The 18,290-nt window shown below is 38.8% G+C and overlaps 1 protein-coding gene across 1 annotated transcript; it reads right to left on the bottom strand.

Moving 5' to 3' along the window:
- Positions 1-332: 332 nt before the first annotated feature.
- On the bottom strand, positions 333-7,890 carry LOC138776708 (peptide YY-like). The gene is made up of 4 exons (XM_069956183.1): positions 7,783-7,890; positions 3,092-3,279; positions 1,787-1,870; positions 333-670 (listed from the first exon to the last, which is right to left on the bottom strand). The coding sequence occupies exons 2-4, from the start codon at positions 3,277-3,279 to the stop codon at positions 643-645; spliced, it is 300 nt and encodes a 99-aa protein (XP_069812284.1). The 5' UTR covers positions 7,783-7,890; the 3' UTR covers positions 333-642.
- Between the last annotated feature and the right edge of the window lie 10,400 nt (positions 7,891-18,290).

Below are 18,290 nucleotides of genomic sequence, written 5' to 3'. Positions count from 1 at the left end.
CCCTTTAAGAGGATATGGCTAAAGAAAGTATGGATGAAAAAATGCTATTCTAAAACAATCCCTTCAAATGTAATAGTCACTGACTGGCTGAGTGGTGCAGTTCCTGTAGGTTCAGTACATCACGAGAACTGTGAAGAAGCGGTGACTAGTGGAGGATCAGGGATAGGTGAGTATAACTTTTTTTTTTCCCCAGACAACCCCTTTAAGAGAATATGGCTACAGACAGTATGATTCTGATGATATCAACCATCAAAATGTATAAAGTATAAAATATTTTTGCAACCCTATACATTTCCCAACAGAATAGACAATCACACAGTCATAACTCAATGTTACTTCCATTAAACTTGCTTTTATTTCTGGACACAGTGGAATTCTCTGTCAAACATCACAGACTGCGTGTCATGGGAGAGGCAGCTCTGGTAGGATGGTGTACACACAACACGCACTCGGGCGTATTCTCTACACCACTGAAGGGTGGCACCGTCCACTCTGCACACTCCCCGCCGAGCGGAGAGATGAGATACAGGAACCAGTCAAAATGCAAAATGGCATAAAAATAATTGATACGATAAAAAGAAGGGAAAGTGGGAAAGCAGTCACCCGGGGGGAAAAGGAAGGGGGGAGGGAAGGGTCCGAGGGTCACCAATTGTAAGAGGAGTCGTCATACCTAAGGAGATAGGAAATAGAGTGTTAGACATTGAGTCAATGCAGGATTAGGTCTTTTATTATTCTAAGCATTGAAGATTAGGGGGTCACCCTTACTCTATACTTTTTTGCACCTCTCTCTTTGTTACCCTAGTAATACTAGCAATTCTTTCCCGTATCACTTATGGTCTATCTGGTTGGCGATATGATGAGAGCACCAAGCTACATAATATTAATAATTCCTAAATTTATATAGCACCAACTTATTCAACTTATGTCATCACCCAAACCATCGTTGGTTATAACTAGAGATGAGCGAACCGGGTTCGGGTTCGAGTCGATCCAAACCCGAATGTTCGGTATTTGATTAGCGGTGGCTGCTGAACTTGGATAAAGCTCTAAGGTTGTCTGGAAAGCATGGATACAGCCAATGACTATATCCATGTTTTCCACATAGCCTTAGGGCTTTATCCAAGTTCAGCAGCCACCGCTAATCAAATGCCGAACGTTCGGGTTCGGAACGACTCGAGCATGCTCGAGGTCCGCTCATCTCTTATACCCATCACTGTTAGAGACAGCTAAGACAGGTGATGTATTCTTAGACACTGCTTAAAAGGGAATCTGTCTGCTGTATATCGTCATCAGAGCTGCAGACATGGCCAGGTAGCCATGATACCTGTCAATTGATACCTGTCTCTTAGATCATGGCTGTTTGCAAAGTTATAATATCATGTTTTATTCCTAAACTTGAAACTCTTAGAGGCCGAGCTGAGCCGCAGCATGCATGCCTCCTCACTCCTCCACTCCTCTCTGTCCTGCATTAATGATGTAAAGGGTTTTTCTCCTTGGTCTTGTTTCATATTACCAGTTTCTACCAGAAGTATTTATTGTTATAAAAAGTGTCTACAAGGCAATTTTGGCCACAACAGGGGTTACACAGCCATAACTTACTGTTTTTTTCCTGCATCCATCCTGCTGCTAAGGTAAGGGAGTAGGTTTGGAATGTGACCAAGAAATTTCTACGACTGCTGGAAAATTTCTTGCAACCATTGGTTTCCACTTGTGGATAGCAATGCAACCACAGGTGTCTACATCTACAATCTACCGTGATATATCCATAGGTGTCTTATATACTCACCGTGATCTGCTGTTGTGGTTTCCATTGTCTCCAAAAAGAAGATCAGAAAGCAGACTGTCAGATGGACTGTCCCTCTTTCCATATCTGATCAAAAGAGAATATGCATTAGGATTTATTGTATAACAAACTTATGTGGATACTACAGAGAGTGGATAGTATGGAGTAAAAGTCTTTGTTTAATATTTTATTGCATTCAATTGTCACCAGCTAGACCAGCAATCCTTAAAGGGGCACATCAGAGAAAAAAAATTAAATCAACTGGTGATGGAAATGATAGAAATTTGTAAATTACTTCCATTTAAAATAATCTCAATTCTTCCTGTACTTATAAGCTACTGTATGTCCCGCAGGAAGTGGTTATTCTTTCCAGTCTGACACAGTGCTCTCTGCTGCTACTTCTGTCCGTGGCAGGAACTGTCCAGAGCAGTAACAAATCCTCATAGAAAACCTCTCCTGATCTGGTCAGTTCCTGTTAGGGACAGAGGTGGCAGCAGAGAGCACTGTGTCAGACTAGAAAAAATACACCACTTCTTGCAGAACATACAGCAGTTGAAGTACTGGAAGACTTCAGATTTTTAAAGAGAAGTAGTTTACAAATCTGTAAAAAAATTTGACACCAGTTGATTTCTTTCTCTGGAATATTCCTGTGACTCTTCAGCTGTTGCAGAACTACAACTCTCATCTGGTAGCTGTAGGTTCACAACAGCTGGTGAGCCAAAGGTTGGGATCACCGTTCTATACTAACATACCTAAAATTCTTCCACATTATTACTTTGCTCATATAGTATAGAAGGTGTACATATGGCTACATGATTTTTAATTTACATTCAGTTCATTGATTTAATTAGAAATTGTGTAATACCTCATTTCCCCTGTGGTGGCACTGCAGCAGAATTGAATAAGTTGAGCATGGTTCCTCTACAGATCACAGCCAATCAATAGGGGTCTCCTAAGTAGACCTCCAGTTTTCAGCTTTAAGGGGTTTTCCAGCGCTACAAAAACACGGCCACTTTCTTCCAGAGACAGCACCACTCTTGTCTCCAGTTCAGCTGTGGTTTGCAATTAAGCTCCATTCACTTCAATAGAACTGAGTTACAAAACCTGCACCCAAACTGGAGACAAGAGTGGTGCTGTCTCTGGAAGAAAGTGGTCATGTTTTTGTAGCGCTGAATAACCAATTTAACATGGATGGACCATTGTGATGTATAAACGCTTTGCATAGATGAGGTCAGTCTATTGCCTAAAGTCAGGGAAGGTCCAATATGGCAGCTATGAGTATGTTTTTTTGTTTCTGATTTCACTCACCTTTGCCTTGTCACCAGATTGATATAATGCCTTAAAGCGGTCAAATATTTATTCATTTCTTCTGGCGAAGCATCTTCTCCAGGAGATTCTGGTTTTGGTGGATATCCTTCTACTATTGTCCCTAGGCATATTAAAACGCACACTGCAACAGCTACCATCATTGGCCACAGCTTCAAGGAGGTTACCATCTGGAAAAAGAAGAAAACATTGAAATTACTACAAAACCTAATGGGTAAAAGTCCCAGAGGGAACATGAAATACTTATTGTTTACAGAGAAATACATAAAAAAGGAGGGGGGGGGGATGGTTAAAAAAGCAATATACACCTCACTGCTCCTCCACCAGTGCCATTCCAACAGCGCCAGCATCACCAGTAATCTCAACTTCCTAGTTACCATCTCTGCATACAGGAAATCACTGGCAGTAATAGGATCTGACCCAACAAAATGGCTGACTGAGCATTTACTGAATCAAAATCAAGAACAGATAGTGGAGATCAATGGGGACCCTGGCACCACTGGAATGGTTGTTGTAGTGGTGGGGTGTCAGTGAGATTCTTTTGCTCCATATCTCTCCCCTATATCTCCTATTATTCCATATACCCTCCCTATATCTCCTCCTATTACTCCATATAACCTCCCCTATATCCTCCTATTACTTCATATAACCTTCACCATATCTCCTTCTATTACTCCATATAACCTCCCTATATCTCCTCCTATTACTCCATATAACCTTCACCATATCTCCTTCTATTACTCCATATACCCTCCTATATCTCCTCCTATTACTCCATATAACCTCCCCCTATATCTCCTCCTATTTCTCCATATAACCTCCCCTATATCTCATCCTATTACTCCATATACCCTCCCCTATATCTCCTCCTATTACTCCATATAACCCCCCTATATCTCCTCCTATTACTCCATATAACCTCCCTATATCTCCTTCTATTACTCCATATACCCTCCTATATCTCCTCCTATTATTCCATATAACCTCCCTATATCTCCTCCTATTACTCCATATAACCCCCTATATCTCCTCCTATTACTCCATATAACCTCCCTATATCTCCTCCTATTACTCCATATTATCCCTCCCTATATCTCCTCCTATTACTCCATATTATCCCTCCCTATATCTCCTCCTATTACTCCATATAACCTCCCCTATATCTCCTCCTATTACTCCATATATCCTCCCCTATATCTCCTCCTATTACTCCATATAACCTTCACCATATCTCCTTCTATTACTCCATATACCCTCCTATATCTCCTCCTATTACTCCATATAACCTCCCCCTATATCTCCTCCTATTTCTCCATATACCCTCCCTATATCTCCTCCTATTACTCCATATTATCCCTCCCTATATCTCCTCCTATTACTCCATATAACCTCCCTATATCTCCTCCTATTACTCCATATACCCTTCCCTATATCTCCTCCTATTACTCCATATAACCTCCCTATATCTCCTCCTTTTACTCCAAATAACCTCCCTATATCTCCTCCTATTACTCCATATACCCTCCCCTATATCTCCTCCTATTACTCCATATACCCTCCCCTATATCTCCTCCTATTACTCCATATACCCTCCCCTATATCTCCTCCTATTACTCCATATAACCTCCCTATATCTCCTATTACTCCATATCTCCTCCCTATATCTCCTCCTATTACTCCATATAACCTCCCCTATATCTCCTCCTATTACTCCATATATCCCCCCCCTATATCTCCTCCTATTACTCCATATACCCCCTATATCTCCTCCTATTACTCCTATATCCTCCCTATATCTCCTCCTATTACTCCATATACCCTCCCCTATATCTCCCCCTATTATTCCATATACCCTCCCTATATCTCCTCCTATTACTCCATATAACCTCTCTATATCTCCTCCTATTACTCTAGATAACCTCCCTATATCTCCTCCTTTTACTCCATATAACCTTCCAATATCTCCTCCTATTCCTCCATATACCCCCTATATCTCCTCCTATTACTCCATATTATCCCTCCCTATATCTCCTCCTATTACTCCATATAACCTCCCTATATCTCCTCCTATTACTCTATATACTCTCCCCTATATCTCCTCCTATTACTCCATATACCCTTCCCTTTATCTCCTCCTATTACTCCATATACCCTCCCTATATCTCCTCCTATTACTCCATATAACATCTCCTATATCTCCTCCTTTTACTCCAAATAACCTTCCAATATCTCCTCCTATTCCTCCATATAACCTCCCTATATCTCCTCCTATTACTCTATATACCCTCCCTATATCTCCTCCTATTACTCCATGTAACCTCCAGGGCCGTATTTACCACTAGGCACCAGTGGTCCGGTGCCTAGGGCAGCACCTTGCAGGGGGCAGCACCAGGGAGTAGTGGGACAGAAAAAACTATTTTTTTTTGTTTTATTTTTTTAATTTCCCTCCTCCCATTCAGACTTGCCAGTAAATCTGGTGTCTTTTCCAGGGGGGTGGGGGGTATGGTGGTATTGGTCAGGTCTGGTATCGCCAATAGGTGCGTGTAGATGGGGCGTCTTCAGGTTTAGTGCCTAGGGCACCTGCAGCTGTTAATACAGCCCTGGTAACCTCCCCAATTTTTCGTTATATTACTCCATATAACATCTCTTTTACCTCCTTATATTACTCCATGTAACCCCTCTATTACTCCATATAAACCCATATAAAATTAATCCCATGTAAGAGTAGAAGATAGTTGCCCCTAGTATTTGGGGTCTGGGGAACTTCAAAGTAATGCTAACCAACATGGTTATATGCTACATTTATTAGTAATAAAAATAGTATCAGTACTCCTTATTATAGCCATCACTCCCTGCAGGGTTCTAAGATGACTAAGCTAACCACTGTAATGGCGTCTTCTCACAGAACAGATGTTGCGTCTTTCCAATATAAAGAAGATACATTCCCTTACACAGGGCAGTAATGTGAAAAGACCAACTTAAAACACTAAATTCTTCACTGACCAACCATGCTACATCCAGCCTCTATTGTTCTATCACTATTGTATTTGAAGTATCTAGAACATATGTATTCACAAAATGGAATGCCAGCTTTCCAACTCACAATACAAGTTTCCATGTTAAAGTCAAGTTAGATGGTTCCCACCATAACATGTTGTAACAGAATGAATCTGATATCTGAGGTACTCTTTAGAACATAAACTATTATTAAACTCTGAATATCATTGGTATGAGTTAAAACTCTTTAAAGATTGCTGACAGAACAACAACATAGCATTGCTCCTTAACCCAAAGAAAGAGAGTAAGACGTCTGCTGAAGTGGACCAGAGTAACACATACTAAAGAAAATGAGAGTAATAAGAAGAGAAGGATAAGACATACTAAAAAAGAGAAGGATAAGGTATGTACTAAAGAAGTCAAGAGTAATCCATCTACTGGAAATAAGAATTAGACATCTATAGAAGAAGATGAGAGTAAGACATCTACTAAAGAAGAGAAGAAAAAGACATTGAAAAAAAAGATGAGAGAAAGACATCTACTGAATTAGAGAAGAATAAGACATCTAAAGAAGGAGAGAAGAATGGCACATCTACAAAAGAACATGAAAGTAAGACTAAAGAAGAGAAGAATAAGACATCTACAGATGATGTCAAGGTAGGACCTCTACTGAAGGAGACATGAATAACACATCCGCAGAAGAAAGAAGGAATAAGAGAGAAGTCAAGAGTAAGACATCTACCAAGGGAGAAGAGTATAAGACATCTACAGAAGAAGAGAGGAATAAGAAATCTACAAAAGAAAATGAGAGTAAGACATCTACAGAACGAGAGAAGAATAAGACATCGACAAAAGAACAAGAGAGTAAGTTGTGTACTAAAGAAGAGAAGAATAAGATATCTAAAAAAGGAGAGAAGAATAAGACATCTAAAAAAGTACATTAGAGTAAGGCATCTACAAAAGAAGATGAGAGTAAGACATCTACAGACAAAGAGAAGAATAAGACATCTACAAAAGAATTGAAAAACAATACATCTACAAAAGAAGATGAGAAGAGTAAGACATCTACAGAAGAAGAGAAGAATAAGACATCTACAAAAGAAGATGAGAGTAAGACATCTACAGACAAAGAGAAGAATAAGACATCTACAAAAGAATTGAAAAACAATACATCTACAAAAGAAGATGAGAAGAGTAAGACATCTACAGAAGAAGAGAAGAATAAGACATCTACAATAGAAGATGAGAAGAGTAAGACATCTACAGCAGAAGAGAAGAATAAGACATCTACAAAAGAATAGAAAAATAATACATCTACAAAAGAAGATGAGAAGAGTAAGACATCTACAGAAGAAGAGAAGAATAAGAAATCTAGAAAAGTAGAGTAGAATAAGACATCTAGCGAAGAAGAGAAGAATAAGAAATCTAGAGAAGAAGAGAAGAATAAGACATCTACAGAAGAAGAGAAGGATAAGACATCTACAGAAGAAGAGAAGAATAATACATCTACAAAAGAAGATGAGAAGAGTAAGAAATCTACAGAAGAAGAGAAGAATAAAACATCTACAAAAGAATAGAAAAATAATACATCTACTAAAGAAGACAAGTGTAAGAACACTCCTGAGAAAGATAAGAATACCATTAAATGAACTCTTATATAAGATGCTTGTACTTACTGTGTGATGGAAGGAAGGGACTGTGCAGCCAGGTGAATTTGCTCCAACACTTCTCTTGCTCCTTGCTGGAAGCTGAGGAGAATCTGCTTTGTCTTGTGATTCTTCTGTGGGTTTATATCTCTTGTGATGGCAGGAGAATAAGTCGGCTCCTCCTCCCACTCAAACTTTCCAGCTCCATCCCCTATGAACAGACACTCACTCATCTCTGATTGATCAATGAGTTGGCTATTACGGTATCTGGTCTGAGGTAAGGAGGGGGGTACAAATCTAGAAGGAGGTATAGGGGTGGAGGTATGCGTAGGCGAAGCATAGCCTGTCTATTAACCTTCGGGTTTGGGGAGTGATCTGCTTTTACAACTCAATTATTTTATCATTTTATCATTGCAGATAGGAGATAATTGGTTAATGCAGAGAGTAGGTTAGCGAGCAATGCAGAGACATTTGCCTTTGTTTGCTTATAGGCATATTAGTGACTGTAGGGTAGTACTGGTTCATTACTTCTAAACACTATCACTCAGTATCAAATAGCATCTCCATCTCCAGCCATTGTGCACAGCTCTTATGTTACATTAGAGTCATCATGTGATGGTTATTTGACTTCCATTTGTAGCTTCCTTGTTCAACCAACAACAAGCATCTACCAAAATCCAAACAAATCCACAAATAAAAAAAAGCCTAAATATGGGTATGAACAGACACCCTGGACTTTCCTGACATAATCCACAACCAGTGCTGTAACTGGAGTCCTATGGGACATATGTATATGACATATATTTGCTAGATGTATGTATGTATATGATGATACTGTATACCTTTAAATAATATTCATGCAGCCCCAAAATAATATCAGTATACAAGAAGCGAATATTATCACCATACACATTACTTTCATACTGTTACTTAGCAAATTCCAGTATATTGAAACCAACATTACCAAAAATCCTCCAATACAAGAGACAAATAATAGTGCCACACCATGACCACATAATGCCACCATACTGTTACAGAATAAAAACTGCTATACCTAGACCAGTATTAATAATAATTATACTGTACAAGGGACAAATCGTACCTCCACATCATACAAGGGACAAATTGTACCTCCACATCATAATTAAAATCTGCCACCATTGTAACTGAATATCACCCTCTATACACAGACCAGTATTACCAGGATTACCAATATACAAGGGTAATACCACCACATCATAAATAAATAATACCGCCATAATGTTACTGAATACAACACAATATACACAGACCAATAATATTAGTATAGAAGACAAAAAAATAACTCAACATTATGACTAAATAATACTACCGCGTTATGACTTAATATTACCACCACTGTTACTAAATAAAACACACTATAAAAATGTTAATATTACCACCATACAGTCATCATTTAGTGGTTGGCAACAATTTTAAATTTCTGAAGACCATATCAATGATAACAGTTAAGTCCCCATACACTTTATCCCAAAGTCGTCGTCAGTATAAGGTGTATGGGAGTCCGAGACACCACCGAGAGATGATGTTGACAGAGGTTGGGATAGATTTTCACACCTTGACCCCTTTGTTCTCGGAAAGATGAGCTGGTGCCAGACTGTTCTGGTGGCAGCCTACCCCTCCCCTCCTTATTGGGGACACAAGAATGTTCAGAAGTGCCCAAAGGCACCATCAGGAAGAGAGGACAGCTATTGAATGTGTATAGGCACCTTTACATCCAGTGACTGGACTACAGGTGTTGTCTTCTAAGATTAGTCGTTGACTTTTTATTTTCTTCTCCACCTGGCCCAGACCACCATGATGACTTCTTTCAGCTGAAAGCTAGTATCATGGTGTCATTATTTCTTTTCATCTGAAAATAGCAAGGGCTTAATAATACATAATAATTACTCATAATAATACATAATACTCATAATAAACTTGCTGCTGTTGCTTCTTTTCCTCAGTTTTGCTTAACTTTTGTTATTTTGTGTCATCTAAATGATTTATATCTCATACAAACAGAGTATATAGTGCTTTATTCTATAAATGTCCTATAAATATATTGGGTCCTCCAAGTTATAGAGAGCTAATCACATCTACTGTCCATGGTGCTGAACTAGAAGCTGTCCATAGTGCTGATGTCACTGACAAATCTGTATGTATCAGGAGTTATCCAAATAAAAAACTATATACACTAATAGTAGAAAGAGAATAGGTAATAATAATAATAATAATAATAATAATAATAATAATAATAAGAAGAAGAAGAAGAAGAAGAAGAATAAGAATAAATATACAGTAGTAAAATTGTTTGCTTAGCTGAAAGACAACAAAGTTAAGATTATGGGGAGAAATAGGTGGAGACATAGGAGATAGTTATATGGAGTAATAGGAGGAGATATAGGGGGGTTATATGGAGTAATAGGAGGAGATATACGGGAGGTTATATGGAGTAATAGGAGGAGATATAGAGAGGTTATATGGAGTAATAGGAGGAGATATAGGGGAGGTTATATGGAGTAATAGGAGAAGATATAGGGGAGGGTATATGAAGTAATAGGAGGAGATATAGGAGGGTTATATGGAGTAATAGGAGGAGATATAGGGAGGTTATATGGAGTAATAGGAGGAGATATAGGGGGTATATGGAGTAATAGGAGGAGATATAGGGAGGTTATATGGAGTAATAGGAGGAGATATAGGGAAGGTTATATGGAGTAATAGGAGGAGATATAGGGGAGGGTATATGGAGTAATAGGAGGAGATATAGGGAGGTTATATTGAGTAATAGGAGGAGATATAGGGAGGTTATATGGAGTAATAGGAGGGGATATAGGGAGGGTATATAGGGAAGGTTATATGGAGTAATAGAAGGAGATATATTGAGGTTATATGGAGTAATAGGAGGAGATATAGGGAGGTTATATAAAGTAATAGGAGGAGATGTAGGGAGGTTATATTGAGTAATAGGAGGAGATATAGGAAGGTTATATGGAGTAATATGAGGAGATATAGGGGAGGGTATATGAAGTAATAGGAGGAGATAAAGGGAGGTTATATGGAGTAATAGGAGGAGATATAGGGAGGTTATATGGAGTAATAGGAGGAGATATAGGGGAGGATATATGGAGTAATAGGAGGAGATATAGGGAGGTTATATGGAGTAATAGGAGGAGATATAGGGGAGGGTATATGGAGTAATAGGAGGAGATATAGAAAGGTTATATGGAGTAATAGGAGGAGATATAGGAGAGGTTATATGGAGTAATAGGAGGAGATATAGAGAGGTTTTATGGAGTAATAGGAGATATAGGGAGGTTATATGGAGTAATAGGAGGAGATATAGGGAGGTTATATGGAGTAATAGGAGGAGATATAGGGAGGTTTTATGGAGTAATAGGAGATATAGGGAGGTTATATGGAGTAATAGGAGGAGATATAGGGAGGTTTTATGGAGTAATAGGAGATATAGGGAGGTTATATGGAGTAATAGGAGGAGATATAGGGAGGTTATATGGAGTAATAGGAAGAGATATAGAGAGGTTATATGGAGTAATAGGAGGAGATATAGGGAGGTTATATGGAGTAATAGGAAGAGATATAGAGAGGTTATATGGAGTAATAGGAGGAGATATAGGGAGGTTATATGGAGTAATAGAATGAGATATAGAGGAGGGTATATGGAGAATAGTAGGAGATATAGGGAGGTTATATGGAGTAATAGAAGGAGATATAAAATATAAGACTCTTAACGTATATTTATAACTTTAGTGTTTAAATTGCTGTTTTAATAGGTTTAACTAGGTGTTACGGGTGTTACAAAAAGGTTCAGTTTTGATGGAATGCCCCATAGGGGAGGATATATGGAGTAATAGGGAGTTCTTCTTTACGCTGTTTGCCCTGTGGTAAAACTGACATGTTATCTATGGTGCTCAAGTCAGTACGATTACAGCAATAGATATTGTATATAACTGTTATGTTGACTGCCTTTAAAAAAATAAATAAATAAAAGTATTGAAATATGCTCAATTCTGATCCTTACAACACTTTTATTTTTGGTCGATGGGCCTATTTGAGGCAAAATATTTTGTGCCATGATCTGTACTTTCTATTGGTGTCTTGCTTGCTTATACACTGTTTTTTTTTACTTTTTTTTCACATTTTTCTGGATGTGATGTGACCCAAAATCTACAGTTTTGTCCTTTGGTAGGTTTTATGCTTACACCCTTTACTGTGCGATATAAAGAATGTGATAAGTTAATAGTCCCAAACTAAAGCTACTATTGTATGTGCATGTTTTTCTAAGCCTGTATAACCCCTTTAATTCTTCTTCTCTGTTTATATGTAATAACAGGATTACTTTTTTTACTCTATTCTCCAGTGCTGGTTTTCCACCATTCATATATTTATTAAAAACTTATCACAAAGTAATTTTTCTGCTTTTTTTCACTCTATAAATGCCTATGGGTGCCAGAATTTCACAGGTTAACTTCCAGCTGTGTTTAGTGTGCATCATTGATCTATCTGACAGTAGGTATCCCATCCACAAAATATTTCCCCAGGCTTCAGTAGACAATCCATCTGTTATCCTAGTTTCAGCGACTTATCACGTCATCATTCAGCATCTTCTGGAGAAATACGGTCTTTGCGCCCATTAGCAGCTGCCCTGAAGAAGGGAAGCGGAATAAGTAAGGGGACAACGTGATTAAATAATCTCAGCTAGGAACACTCACAAATCATATTACATATCCACTCACCTTTCCCCGTCTACACTTCTATGGATAAGGCATCTCCTCCGTCATTGGTTAAGGGTGAGTGGAAGTGACAGCTGGTACCAGTCACTCTATGATTCAGGATCAATAGGTCACACAATGATTGTGTTATGACCTTAGTCAGTACCGATGATCTGGTTAGTCACAATGCTTCCCACTGCCTGGATAGCATAAGGCCACTTTATTTCTCAGTCTTTTGCCCTATATATGTCCTAGAGGATTATGCTTCTTTCGAAGAAGAATGTCCGACTTTTTGCTGCATTGAGGCGGCAAAATACATCTTAATAAAGCCAAAGTATATTATAGCTAGAAAAGAAGGACAAATTGGGCAATCAGACACAGCCTGAGGTCAGGGGAGTACATCGAAGAAAGAGGGCTCTATAGTATATACAAAGACAGGAGTCAGAGACAGGACTAACCAGGATGGGACCATCTCTATCCAATATAAATAAATAAAACTCCAAAAACTGTGTTCATCTATGAATCGCACTTTATGCTTTTCAGATACAGTTAGGACATGCTACAGGATGGAAGAGGTTAAGTGTGTATGTGACTAAGTGCACATTTTTCTTCTCTGCTACCAGCTTCAGATCTGGTCTGTCAGTCACCTCCCTTGCCTCTGGGCCTATCACAGCCCTCTTAAAAGTCCCCCCTTCTGTTCTATCCAATCCCATGTCAAGTTACCTCAGGTTTCTCTCCACCAGTAGGGAACAGCCCTGAAGTCCATACGTGTGGGTGGAGAGGCCATGTGCTCAGTTCAGCAGTTTAGCTAGCTAGTGGGTAGTAGAGCAAAGTAAGCTGTTCCATTGTTCCTTAGTGCCAAGCTATGGCTTTTTAAACCACCCATGTTGTTACAACTGCCTGAGGGCACCAACCTATCCACGCTGAGAGGGTTATATGCCAATCTTCCAAGTCCTGCACTCTGCAGTCAGTGGTTGGAGAAGTCTGCTTTTTGCCGATGTGCCCTGCTGCAAGTCTCCCACTGTAAGTTGCTGAGTCCTAAAGCTAAAACCGATGGCCAGTTTTAGTAAGCGTTCTGCATGGCATCTGTACATCTGGATCTGCCACTCTGTTTACTCATCTTAGCTTGATGGGATTCTTTTCCGCCGTTAGTACTGTTTTTTTATTTATTTATTTTTCTCAAGTCTTTGCAACTGATTCCAAGGTTGTCCGGATGCCCTTTTTCAGCAGAGTACCCTACATATTGGACAGCGCCCCTCTGAGTAGTCCACCCTGTTACTACTGTCAAGTTTATCTAAGTTGCCTAAGTCAGAGAATATCCAAGTCCCAAGCCTAAGTCTATTTTTAAACCTAAGTACACCTGCTATTTCTGTATTTCTAGTATTCTAAAAGGGAAAGGCTGACAAACCCAATCTCAAGCTAACAGAACCTTAACCATGACCAGAAACTTTGTTTATTCGCTGTACTGTAACTTTAAGAGACTGTTCAATAAATTTCACCATTCTGCAACTACCTCTGAATCTCTGTGGTTAAGTTTCGCACTGTAGGAGGGGGTACTATGAGCTACCACTGAGGCCTTGTGATACGTGCTGCAGTGATACTGCAGCATTTGTAGTGCCTACCTTTAACACTTTGCAGCCCATTGGGTTACCATAATTTTATCATCCTCTCCATTGTTTACTAGGACCAGTCCACTGCTTACAAGACTGTCCTAACTAAGTCTACTAGCTACAATCTAGGCCAAACTTTCAGGCTTACCTTTTTGAGGCACATTATAGACTAGTACGCTGGTAGGACAACAATTCCTAATATAACTATCAACCGTCGTAAAAGGACTGGTAATACACTCCCACCACAACACCACTGCCACTATTCACAACCTCCCCATCCCTAAGTACTTTACTATTAACCCCTAGTGAATTTTTGAGGGTTACCTACTTCCAGACTGATGATGCCCTCATCCTATACCTCTTCATCAGCAGCTCACACAGAACACTGCAAGTCACCCATATCCACTGACATTACCAATGCTGTCCCAGGATATTGGAATCTATCTATCTATAACTATCTATCTATCTATCTATCTATCTATCTATCTATCTATCTATCTATCTATCTATCTCTATCTATCTATCTATCTATCTATCTATCTATCTATCTATCTATTTAAAGTAGCTTGACGGCACTCCAGATAAGGTGAAAAAAAGGGTTTACATTTATTCACAAAGTGCACAGCACAGCATACAAAGTATTTAGGCAACGTTTCTGTGGCCTCTCGCCACCATTTTCGCTTGAAAATGGTGGCGAGAGGCCACAGAAACGTTGCCTAAATACTGTGGACTCGTGGTTGGAGTATTTGCCTGGCACCCGTATTTTTCCTGTGCTGCTGAAATTACTAAGAATATCTATCTATCTATCTATCTATCTATCTATCTATCTATCTATCTATCTATCTCCTATCTATCTATCTATCTATTTATTATCTATCTATCTATCTATCTATCTATCTATCTATCTATCTATCTATCTCCTATCTATCTCCTATCTATCTTTCTATTTATTATCTATCTATCTATCTATCTATCTATCTCCTATTTATCTCCTATCTATCTATCTATCTATTTATTTATCTATCTATCTATCTCCTATCTATCTATATATCTATCTCCTATCTATCTCCTATCTATCTATCTATCTATCTATCTATCTATCTATCTATCTATCTATCCATCCATCTCCTTCCTATCTATCTATCTATCTATCTATCTATCTCCTATCTATCTATCTATCTATCTATCTATCTATCTATCTATCTATCTAATAAACAATAAACAATGTCCAGCAGCACTTCAAGTGAAAAAATCTTCAGTGGTTTATTCCATTAAACGTAAGGAAAACATAGGTGCAGCACAGCAAATAAACAAACGAGGATATGATGCGACGTTTCGGTGGCCTCCGCCACCTTTTTCAAGCATGCATGTTTCGGTGCTTGAAAAAAGTGGCGGAGGCCACCGAAACGTCGCATCATATCCTCGTTTGTTTATTTGCTGTGCTGCACCTATGTTTTCCTTACGTTTAATGGAATAAACCACTGAAGATTTTTTCACTTGAAGTGCTGCTGGACATTGTTTATTGTTTATTGTTTAGCTATCGGTATCGTTGGTCAGATACTATCCGGCTGGCACTCGGACTATAAAGACTGAATGGTGGTGCCGCTAGAAATACAAGTGGACTATCTATCTATCTATCTATCTATCTATCTATCTATCTATCTATCTATCTATCCATCCATCCATATCCTTCCTATCTATCTATCTATCTATCTATCTCCTATCTATCTATCTATCTATCTATCTATCCATCCATCTCCTTCCTATCTATCTATCTATCTATCTATCTATCTATCTATCTCCTATCTATCTATCTATCTATCTATCTATCTATCTATCTATCTATCTCCTATCTATCTATCTATCTATCTATCTATCTATCTATCTATTATCTATCTATTATCTATCTATTATCTATCTATCTATCTATCTATCTATCTATCTCCTATCTATCTATCTCCTATCTATCTATCTATCTATCTATTATCTATCTCCCTATCTATCTATCTATCTATCTATCTATCTATCTCCTATCTATCTCCTATCTATCTATCTATCTATCTATCTATCTATCTATCTATCTCCTATCTATCTATCTATCTATCATCTATCTATCTATCTATCTAATATCTATCTATCTATCTATCTATCTATCTATCTATCTATCTATCTCCTATCTATCTACTATCTATCTATCTCCTATCTATCTATCTATCTATCTATCTATCTATCTATCTATCTATCATCTATCTATCTATCTATCTATCTATCTATCTATCTCCTATCTATCTATCTCCTATCTATCTACTATCTATCTATCTCCTATCTATCTATCTATCTATCTATCTATCTATATATCTCCTATCTATCCTTGAATCTGTCTTATTATCTATCTCTATACTGGCAAACTAACTGCTCTCAGGATAGTAAAACTTATGATATTTATGGGTATTAACACAAGAGAAAAAAAAGACCAATATCTTAGTCAATTACATCCATTCATCAGAAGCCTTTCTGGCAAAGCTCACAGTGGTGGAGTAAGGGGTTAATCACATCTGTCCCAGACTGCAGATATGAGGGGGCTGGAGAAGAGGTTTCCTGGGAAGGGTAATAAGAAAGCAAACACAAAGTGCAAATAGTTGGATTGTCCTTTGTTTAGTTTGAGTTACAGGATAATTCTCTCACACCGTTATATATTTGCATTGCTGTTTAATGTAATATCTTTGCTGGATGGACAAAGAAAGTTATTACACCTTCATGTTCTTGACTTTAAGTGACGGTATCAATGATTCCTAAGTCCTGGAGCACAGGCCAGTTGTCTATCTAATTGCAACTATGATATATATAGAAATACTCTTAGGGGGCCTTCACACACAGCGGATTCGCAACAGATCCGCAGCAGATTTGATGGTGCAGATTTGACTGTGTTCAGTCATTTAGATCAAATCTGCTGCGGATCTGCAGCGGATTTTCTGCTCCGGATACGGTGTGTGTGAAGCTACCCTTAGGGCCCTATTCCACCGGACGATTATCGTTCGCATAATCGTTAACGATTAACGATCTAAAACGACCGCTATTGCGAAAGACCTGAAAACGTTCACACATTTCCATGGAACGATAATCGCTACTTATGATCGTATTTGTTATAATTTTTTTTTTAGTTTTTTCTTCGCTATTGCGTTTGTATCTACTGCGAATGACCGAACGACGTCTTATTCAATGCGAACGAATTGAGAACGTTTTGCGAACGAGCAACGATAAAAATAGGTCCAGGTCTTATAAAGCGATCAACGATTTCTCATTCGGTCGTTAATCGTTAACTGCATTTCAACCGAACGATTATCGTTTAGATTCGAACGATTTAACGATAATCTGAATGATAATCGTCCGGTGGAATAGGGCCCTTAGGGTGCGTTCACACGTACTGCATCTGCAGCAGATCTGCAGCACATTTGATGGCCCAGAACTGATTTGCTTTGAATCTGCAGCTTCAAATTTGCGCCATCAAATCGCTGCAGATCTGCTGCAGATCCTGTACGTGTGAACGTACCCTTAGGGTGCCTTCACACACACCGGATCTGCAGTAGATCCGCAGCAGATTTAATGGTGCAGATTTGATGCTGTGTTCAAATCTTCTGCGATACGGTGTGTGAAGCTACCCTTAAAGGGTTTCCCAACACTCATCACCTATCCATCTGAGTGGGGGTCTGACTGCAGGAACACAGAGGAGCCCCATGTTCAGTTCTAATAATTCTAATTCTAAACCATATAGTTGAATAGAGTGGCAAAGCTTATGTCCAACCACTGATTGATTCAAATGTCCAATTCGCATCAACATTCTTGTGATCATGTGACTCAATGATCGGTTCTCAACAATCAGACAAAGGCATGATGGGAATTGTAGTTTTGCAATACCTGGAGGCAGGGACATATACTTACCTGTCCTGCTCTGCCACCATTGCCGGGTCCTGGGCTGTCTGCTCTCTGATTTTAAAACATCTGGTGATGAGCCATTCCCGATGGAAATTGAAGCTCAGTATAGACCCTATGGCGGCTATGCCAAGCTTCCATTTCCAGCGAGAACAGTGCGCCACCAGATGTTTTTTAATCGCTGACAGCGGCGAAGAGTGGGCGACCCAGGACCTGCCAATTGTAAGTATATTTCCCTGACATC

Source organism: Dendropsophus ebraccatus, unplaced genomic scaffold (genome assembly GCF_027789765.1).
Source record: "Dendropsophus ebraccatus isolate aDenEbr1 unplaced genomic scaffold, aDenEbr1.pat pat_scaffold_471_ctg1, whole genome shotgun sequence".
In the NCBI taxonomy this organism is placed as follows: Eukaryota; Metazoa; Chordata; class Amphibia; order Anura; family Hylidae; genus Dendropsophus; species Dendropsophus ebraccatus.
Note: the sequence above shows the minus strand (reverse complement) of the source record. Positions and strands in the feature narration are given on the sequence as shown.

Excerpts from the sequence above, each read along its gene's own strand:
- LOC138776708 (XM_069956183.1), bottom strand. The coding sequence starts at position 3,279 with ATGGTAACCTCCTTGAAGCTGTGGCCAATGATGGTAGCTGTTGCAGTG. Across the intron at positions 1,871-3,091 it reads AATCTGGTGACAAGGCAAAG|ATATGGAAAGAGGGACAGTC; the intron begins GTGAGTGAAATC and ends TCTTTTGATCAG. Across the intron at positions 671-1,786 it reads AACCACAACAGCAGATCACG|GTATGACGACTCCTCTTACA; the intron begins GTGAGTATATAA and ends CTATCTCCTTAG.